Source organism: Dipodomys ordii, unplaced genomic scaffold, assembly GCF_000151885.1.
Source record: "Dipodomys ordii isolate 6190 unplaced genomic scaffold, Dord_2.0 Scaffold26, whole genome shotgun sequence".
In the NCBI taxonomy this organism is placed as follows: domain Eukaryota; kingdom Metazoa; phylum Chordata; class Mammalia; order Rodentia; family Heteromyidae; genus Dipodomys; species Dipodomys ordii.
The window spans coordinates 11,567,754-11,577,044 of record NW_012267242.1 but is presented as its reverse complement, the minus strand read 5'-3'; the positions used below and the strand labels follow the sequence as shown (position 1 = coordinate 11,577,044).

Here is a 9,291-nt window from a genome sequence, read left to right as displayed (position 1 = left end):
CACTTGAGCTACAGCACCACTTCCGGTTTTCTGGTGGTTTATTGGAGATAGGAGTCTCACGGTCTCTCCTGCCCGGGCTGGCTTTGAACCGCGATCGTCAGATCTCAGCCTCCTGAGTAGCTAGGATTACAGGCATGAGCCACCAGCGCCCGGCTTAGCCTCTTTTAATTCTAACATCACTCCACTATAGTAAAAGCCCCTACTTTTATAATTTATTTTTTATACTTTTCTAATTATCTCTTAGTCTTCTAAATAATTTTTTAATTTTTTTTTGGCTGTTCTGGGGCATGAACACGGAGCCTTGTACATTAACTCAGCTTGCTTGCACTCTGTAACTTTGTTGTTGTTGGTCATGGGGCTTGAACTGACCTGGGCCCTGTCCCTCAGCTCTTAAGCTCAAGGCTAGCACTCTACCACTTGAGCCACAGCGCCACTTCCGGTTTTCTGGTGGTTTATTGGAGGTAAGAGTCTATGTACTTTGCTGCCTGGGCTGGCTTTGAACTGCGATCCTCAGATCACAGCCTCCTGAATTGCTAGGATTACAGGTGTGAGCCACCAGTGCTGGGCCAGTCTAACTTTTGCCCCACCTTTAGCTTCTTTTTTCTTGCTGGTTATTTTGGAGATAGACTCTCTCAGACTTTTCTGCTCAGACAGGCTTCTAATCTCAATTCTCAGATATAAGCTAGGATTACAGGCATGAATCACCAGAGCTTGGCTCAAATTGTGCTTTAATCAAGGCACTAATGGCTCAAGACTGTAATCCTAGGTACTCCAGAGGCTGGTAAAGGATCATGATGTGAAGTCAGCCTTGGCAGCAAAGTCTAAGACACCATCTTCAAAATAACTGGAAAAATGCTGGTTTCAAGTGGTAAAACAGCAAACAAGCTCGAGGTCCTGAGTTCAAACCCCAAAAGGGTTAAAGGGCAGCTTTCGCTGCTCTAAAATCTACACTCTACAATGAAGATAGAGAGTTTTAAACAAGGAACTACTTACAAGTAACTACTTCCCATCACCCCATACATTTGATTCTAACTGTTCAGTCTAGGTTACAAAACCTTATTATAATTCATTCTTTACCTGCTTGTCCTCTCTGGAAAATAAATCACTTGCTATAGTACATCATAAGTACATTCACATAGATATCAAATTACCCTCATCTTTTTCTCAAACAGAAAATGACTTGAGACAGTATCTCTGTATCAAACTCACTACATAGCTCAGGCTGGGGTTTAAACTATGACTCCTCCTGCCTCTACCTTCCAAGTGCCACCACATCTAATCTTTGGATTTTATTTTTTTATTTTTTGTTGGTTGTGGGCTTGAACTCAGGGCCTAGGTCCTGAGCCTCTTTGTGCTCAAGACTAGTGAGACGATCAAAGCTAGCACTCTCCCACTTGAGCCATAGCACTACTTCCAGTTTTGTTTTTTTTTGGTCTGGTCGTGGGGCCTGAACTCTGGGCCCTGGGCGCTGTCCCTCAGCTCTTCAGCTCAAGGCTAGAGCTCTACCACTTGAGCCACAGCGCCACGTCCGGCTTTTTTCTTATGTGGTGCTGAGGAATCAAACCCAGGGCCTCAGGCATGCAAGGCAAGCACTCTACCACTGAGCCACCTTCCCAGCCCCACTTCCAGTTTTTAAGTGGTTAATTAGTGGTAAGAGTCTCATGAGACTTCTCTGCCCAGGCTGGTTTCAAACTAGATCTTCAGATCTTAGCCTCCTGAGTAGCTAGGATTAAGGTGTGAGCCACCAGTGCCAAGTTAACAAGAACATATTCTTCAGCTTCTGAGATGTCCTAACTGCCCTAAGTACTTACCCTGTGGGCAGACACTCTTCTAATCTCTTGTACTGGTAGCCAGAATTAGGGTTGATTTGGCCCCCTGGGGTACAGGCTGTAGCCTGAATAGTGAGTTGATGGCAGGCACATTTCATCCTGTAGAAGATACAAATATATGATGGTTAAGAGTTGAGATTTTCTTTAGAAACTAGAATATAAATAAATAAAAGCTCCCCCCCCCCATGTCTCACACCTGTAATCCTCGCTACTCAGGAGGCTGAGATCTGAGGATCACAGTTCAAAGCCAGCCCGGGCAGGAAAGTCCATGAGACTCTGATCTCCAACAAACCAATAGAAAACCAGAAATGGCGCTATGGCCCAAGAAGTAGAGCACTTGCTTTGAGCTGAAGAGCGCAGGGACAGCACCCAGGCCCAGAGTTCAAGTCCCACACCGACCAAAAAAAGAAAATGGGGACAGTAAAATTTTCTTTTTCATTTTTTGTGTTTAAATAAAAAAGGGAGGGCTGGGAAGGTGGCTCAGTGGTAGAGCGCTTGCCTTGCATGCATGAGGCCCTGGGCTCGATTCCTCAGCACCACATAAGCAGAAAAATCCGGAAATGACGCTTATGGTTCAAGTGGCTAACCTTGAGCTGAAATGCTGAGGGACAAGTGCCCAGGCCCAGAGTTCAGGCCCCATGACCGACAAAAGTAAATAAATAAAAATAAATAAAAAAGGGAAAGAACAAGAGAGTGAGAAAATTGAACGGGAATAGCACTGAAAACATGATAGACAGAAGCCTAGGAAAAGTGGGAGATAGGAGCCAAGTAAAGGAAGGAGGATCAGAGAAACAACACAAGACACATGTGCCCAGGATTACTCAATGGTGCCACATCAGATGTTGCCCTCCCTACCTCATTATTTTCATGAAGGCCTGATGGCAGGTATTCCAGTTGAAGGAGTAAGTAAAGTGAGATGGGGCAAACAAGATAGAAATAAGACAAAGGAAGAGGTGAAAAGAAAAGCAATCACAGGACTGGGAAGGTGATTCGGTGGTAGAGTGCTTGTCTTGCATGCATGAGGCCCTGGGTTCAATTCCTCAGCACCACATAAGCAAAAAAGAAAAAAGCCGGAAGTGGCGCTGTGGCTCAAGTGGTAGAGCGCTAGCCTTGAGCTGAAGAGCTGAGGGACAGCGCCCAGGCCCAGAGTTCAGGTCTCACGACCGACCAAAAAGAAAAAAGAAAAGCAATCACAATAAAGTTGGAGGCAGAGGCAGCAATACTCCCTCCCCCAACTCACTTGTCCCGACACCCATCCTTGCAGTCACAGCCAACCAGAAACTCAGGGCCTGTATTAATGAAAACACCCTTGCCGGGGATTCGCTCTTTGCTGTAGGCGACCTGGGGTGGGGGAGTTGTGTCAATTTCATTAACACAGGACAGAGGAACATCTTCTTTTCCATAGGTGATATCCAAAATATAGTAAAACGGTTTATAGGGTTGAAACTTTCTGTCCACAAGAACATAAGGATCCAAACAAAACATCTCCAGGAAAAGGAAGTCACAGCCAGTTTCAAATAGGTATCGTTCAATCTCCTGCATTGTCCGAAGGCAGAGGCCACAGGGTGTCTTATAGATAACATGAAAGCCCATCTTGCGGTTGACTCGGCGTCGAGCCGTCATCCTCCGGAAGTCATACAGTAGTGGAACTAACAGAGGGTTCTTGCCTCGGTACTGCTCATTCCTCATAGGTCTGATCCGAGACAGACAAGTATAGCTACAAACATGAGGTAAGTAGAAAAGCTTCTCCATTGGGGCACGGTAGGAGGGCTCTGCAGGGGCCCGCTCCAACATGCCATGGAAGGCTGGTGGGGCTGGAGGCCCAGAAGGAGCTGGGGGTGCTGGAGCCGAGGTTGTTGAGACTATTGGTAATCTGCAAATAAAACACATGTAATCACATCAGAAGTCAACAGGACCTCTCTATTATATAATTATCCTTCCCCCTAGCTAAAACATTTTCCTCATCTTTCATACAGAAAAGATGTTTTTGTTTTGATAGTCTCATTATGTGGCCATGGCTGGCCACAATTTACAATCCTCTTTTTCTTTGCTTCCCAAGTGCTGGGATTACACATGTGTACCACCATACAACTAAAGATTACATAAGAAAATTAGACTGCCTTACCAAACCCAGCCAATGAAAATCCTCACTTACTCATCACTGACTGGAGGCAATTGAGGGGCCGAGAGTGCTGGTGTTGAGCCCAAAGGTGATCTGCAAATAAAATGCAAGACATAACTTCCCTATTTCAATAGTATACTTTTCCCTACGACACATTTACTTTGAATCATTACATTAGAATACAGTCTTCTGTACACAATGTCCTATATACATCCTTACTAACTCTTAGGACTCAAAGAGGTAGATAATGATATATCCTTTCTACTGAAGCAATGCTGGCACCTTGTTCAATTGTAAATTTTGAAAAGTAACTTCCTAATAATACAGTGTGTGTGCATGTGTATATAAATTTTTATTTTTTTGTCGGTCGTGGGGCTTGAACTCTAGACCTGGGCACTGAGCTCTTCAGCTCAAGGCGAGCGCCCTACCACTTGAGCTACAGCGTCACTTCTGGTTTTCTGGTGGTTTACTGGAGATAAGAGTCTCACGGTCTTTCTTGCCCCCGGCTGGCTTTGAACCTCGATCCTCAAATCTCAGCCTCCTGAGGAGTTAGATGATTTATGTGAGCCACCGGCGCCTGGCTAATACAGTATTTCTAAGTATCCAGTTTCTACTTCAGAAGTGTCCAAAGTTAACACTTCCTTTTTAAGTCCACATTTCTATCTAACTTCAAAGTAAAGCCTGTTGGAGCCAAGGGTCTTTCACTACACAGTAACAACTTAGGCCACATTGCCAACCTGCCTACATAGACAGAGGCTGACATTTGTCTCACCTGTATGTCTGGTTAATCCCAGGTTTCCCACCAGAGGCATTTTCATTGAGTGGAGGAGATGTAGGAGAGGAATGACCAGAGCCCACAGATCCTGGTCGACATGATGTGCTCTTTTTGGCCACCTGCTTCCGTGACTGAGCAAGCTGGCTTTCCAAGCTTCTAGGAGATTTGAGATGAAATCATATAATAAAGGATGTAGAAAATATATAGAAAAAAGTGAAGAAGAAACAGTGAACAGCACTCACTCATTGTCACCTGCTTGGGGGGACAGAGGTGGAGCAGGTAAAGCAGATGGAGCAGGTGGAACAGGTGGAGCTATGGGTTGTGGAGGCTCCATTGGCTTGAATTGGGTTCCAGTACTAGTCAGATCCTGGGTGTATTGGACAACAGGACCTTTGCTCCTCACAGCACCTATATAAAAAGGAAACTAATCATTGAGAAAATGACATCTTGCTAATTGTATTCATTTATATATCTGATCCTCAACTTACAAGAGGCATTCTGAGTAAGTGCTAAGACTATTCTCATTATTAACACTAATAAATAGGAATACTACCATACAATGGTTTTGAATTTCATCAATCAGATTATACTTCAGTGTATATTTTGGTTTTTGTGGGGTTTTTTTATTTATTTTTTTTATCAGTTATAAGGCTTGAACTCAGGTTGTCCCTGAGCTTTTTTTGCTTAACGATATATAACTCTACCACTTTGAACCACAGTGCTACTTCCAGTTTCCTGATGGTTAACTGGAGATAAAGAGTCTCATGGACATTTCTACCCAGGCTGGCTTTGAACCACAATCCTCAGATCTCAGCCTGAGTAGTCAGGATTATAGGCATGAGCCACTAGCCTGACTTTGGTGCATATTTTGAGAAATGTACTCTTTGATAACTAATGTTGGTGAGAAAAATCAGAAACTAAGCTAGGCGCCGGTGGCTCAGACCTGTATCCTAGCAACTCAGGAAGTCTGAAATCTGAGGATCTTGGTTCAAAGCCAGCCCAGGCAGGAAACTCCATGAGACTCTTATCTTCAATCAACCACTCAGAAAACAGCAAGTGGCGCTGTGTGGCTCAAGTGGTAGAGTGCTAGCCTTGAGCTGAAGAGCTGAGGGACAGCACCCAGGCCCAGAATTAAAACCCCATGATCCCCCAAAAAAAAGAAAAGAAAGAAAAATCAGAAACTATAACAGACACAATAAGAAACAACCAAAAAAGCAGTCTAAGCTTGAAGAAACAACCTAACCATTGATAATACAGAAAGCAGATAATTTTCACGTGGGGAACAGCAAAAGTTATCAGTTGTTGCACATTTTTATGTGGCTGTTTAAAATGAATCAAAGCCACAGAATGTGGGGGCAGAACCACAAATCCATCACCATTACTAGCAACAACTTAGAGTAAACAAAGCATATATAAAATCCTTGGCTACCATGCCCTATTCTTCCCTCCTTCAGGTGCCTTTTAGGACATACCCATATTTGGACGTGTCCTGAGCTGTCCTCCTTGTTTTTTCTCCAGTGCAGAGGCTGAAGATGTTTTCATGCTGAACATTGGCTCTAGCCGTGTAGAACCTCGATAGATCCATTCACATCTTTTATCATCCTGGGGGACAGGCAGATAAGGAAAATCAAGGGAAATGAGCAAGATCTGTTAGAATCTATCCTGTCACTTGTGGAGAATATATATAATAGCCTTGAGTGAAAAAGCTAAGGGATAGACCCAGCCCCTGAGTTCAAACCCCAATACCATCCCCCCCCCAAAAACAAAACAAAAACGTAATGAAGAGCATAAGTCTTAGGAACAAAGACTGTTAAAACATGGAGAAAAAAAATCAAAACCATGCAATGGGCTGAGATACAGTTCAGTGGCAAAGTGCTTGTTTAGCAAGTGTAATGCCCTAGGTTTGACCCCAGTACCCAAAAGACAAAAACACCCCAAAACACCAAGCTATGCCGATTTGTGTCATGGTTAAGTCGGAAAATTTGTTTGCAGGGCTGGAATGTCACTCAGTGGCAAAGCACTTGCCTAGCAAGTGCAACGTCCTGAGTTTGATCCCCAGTACCAAAAAAAAAAAGAAAATTTGTTTGCAGTAACTAGTTTATAGGAACAAAAGGACAAAATAAAATTTTACCAAAATAAGAACAAAGGAAGAAGAAAGCTATGAACAACTATGATATCATCCTGATTACTCTTATGGCTGCCCCTAAATGTACCAAATCCCCACCTTAACCTTCCCAAAATTCCATGGAGGAACAGTACCAGGAAGAGGATCTTGACTAGGCTGCCGTCTACTTCCTCAACTCGGGATTTCCACCATGTGCCTTCCCATTCAGTCTTGATAAGCTGGCCACTCTTGAGCAGCACCATGGGACGGTTGGGATAGGCAGTAATATATTCTTCTATGAAGTCGCGGCAGGAAATGTCTTCTATGTCCTCCCAAGTCTTTTTCACTGTCCCAAGGAAGAGATAAAGCTGAGAGAGGGCAGGTAGGACATGTCTTGATAGAGGAAAATAGTTGGCGAAAAGGTAGTGCAAATTTTTGTATTATTCAAGTTGAAAGAGAAAACAAAGTAAGTGAAGAATCATAACTCCAAGAGAAATAAAACCCAAATCATCTTAAGTATTGAACCTAATGTATAAATGCATTTATAGGGCTGGGAAGGTGGCTCAGTGGTAGAGCACTTGCCTTGCATGCATGAGGCCCTGGGTTTGATTCCTCAGCACCACATAAGCAGAAAAAAAAAAGCTGGAAGTGGCGCTGTGGCTTAAGTGGTAGAGCACTAGCCTTGAGCTGAAGAGCTGAGGGACATCACCCAGGCCCAGAGTTCAGGCCCCACAACCAGACCCAAAAATAAATAAACAAATAAATGCATATACAAATCAAGTAAATACTAAATTAGAAAATACACAAACATAAGTGATACTCATTTCATGTAAATGGAAACTGGGGGGGGGGGGCGCAGTACTAGGGCTTAAACTCAAAAGGAGCTTAAATTTTTTTTTGATTGGTCATATGGCTTGAACTCTGGGCCTGAGCACTGCCCCCCTCAACTTTTCAGCTCAAGGCAAGTGCTGTATCACTTGAGCCACACCTCCACTTCCGGTTTTCTGAATGATTTACTGGAGATATAAGTCTCATGGGGGCGAGGAAGTTGGCTCAGTGTTAGAGTGCTTGCCTCAAATACATGAGGCCCTGGGTTCAATTCCTCAGCACCATATAAGCAGAAAAAAGCCAGAAGTGGTGCTGTAGCTCAAGTGGTAGGGTGCCAACCTAGGGCTAAAGAGCTGAGTTCAGCCCCCACGATCAACAAAAAAAAAAAAAAATTTCATGGACTTTCCTGCCCTCACTGGATTTGAACCATGATCCTCAAATCTCAGCCTCCGGAGTAGCTAGGATTATAGGCATGAGCCACTTAGCGCCTGGCTTAAAATTACAAATGTTTTTAAAGGATTATAAATATACTCATTGACTTGTTATATAGATACACAGAAGTACTTGTTGATTCTTTTGCAATGAAATACAACTGCTCCCGGGCATAGTGGTAGACATTTATGATCCCAGTTAATCAAGAGATACAGGAAGATTGTGATTTAAGGCCAGCCTGGGAGAAACAAAACTAAAAACCTAGTGGGACTCTATCTCAAAAAATAAGCAGAGGGGCTGTGAAGGTGACTCAGTAGTAGAGTACTTGCCTCAAATGCATGAGGCCCTGAGTTTGATTTCCTCAGCACCACATAAACAGAAAAAGCCCAAGTGGCGCTGTGGTTCAGTGGTAGAGCGCTAGCCTTGAGCTGAAGAGCTGAGGGACAGCGCCCAGGCCCAGAGTTCGAGTCCCATGACCTACCAAAAAATAAAAGTAAAAAAAAGCAGAGGCAGGTGCCGGTGGCTCACACCTGTGATCCTGGCTAATCAGGAGGCTGAGATCTAAGGATCATGGTTCAAAGCCAGCCTGGGCAGGAAAGTCTGTGTGACTCTTTACTCCAATAAACTACTAGAAAACCAGAAGTGGCACTGTGGCTCAAGCGGTAGAGTGTTCACCTTGAGCTGAAAGGCTGAGGGATAGCGCTCAAGCCCAGGGTTCAAGCCCCACAACCGACCCCCCCCAAAAAAAAAAAAAACCCAACAGAGTTACTTCTGTAGGAGTGTGTTATCAAACCAGAGTAACAGAGACTACCATGAAGCTTCATCCAACACAGCTTCTCTAGGAAGCATTAGGCAAACCACAGACTTACAAATGTTATGGTGAAGTATGGGATTAAAAAAGAAGTAATACCTTTTAAAACTTAAATCACTGAGAAAGGAAACCAAAACACATCTCTAAAAATGAGCAGTCTACCTAAGGTAAGTCATGATCTAGTGTTTCACTCTTCAATTACAAAGACCTAGCCACAGTTAGCCAATAAAACCTGTATTTCCAAAAGGACACTAACCAATTTCAAGACTAGAAGACCAAGAACATTATGGTCGGGCTGGGAAGGTGGCTCAGTGGTAGAGCGCTTGCCTTGCATGCATGAGGCCCTAGGTTCGATTCCTCAGCACCACATAAGCAAAAAAAGAAAAAAGC

The 9,291-nt window shown here is 43.8% G+C and overlaps 1 protein-coding gene across 1 annotated transcript in view; it reads right to left on the bottom strand.

Moving 5' to 3' along the window:
- Positions 1 to 9,291, bottom strand: part of Setdb1 (SET domain, bifurcated 1) — a 38,176-nt gene that overhangs the window by 17,005 nt on the left and 11,880 nt on the right. Inside the window, exons 8-14 of the mRNA XM_013015003.1 lie at positions 6,986 to 7,223; positions 6,199 to 6,328; positions 4,969 to 5,134; positions 4,724 to 4,882; positions 3,985 to 4,044; positions 3,070 to 3,702; positions 1,812 to 1,928 (exon numbers count right to left, since the gene is read on the bottom strand). Coding sequence (XP_012870457.1) covers positions 1,812 to 1,928; positions 3,070 to 3,702; positions 3,985 to 4,044; positions 4,724 to 4,882; positions 4,969 to 5,134; positions 6,199 to 6,328; positions 6,986 to 7,223 — 1,503 coding nt within the window. The remainder of the gene's footprint in view (positions 1 to 1,811; positions 1,929 to 3,069; positions 3,703 to 3,984; positions 4,045 to 4,723; positions 4,883 to 4,968; positions 5,135 to 6,198; positions 6,329 to 6,985; positions 7,224 to 9,291) is intronic.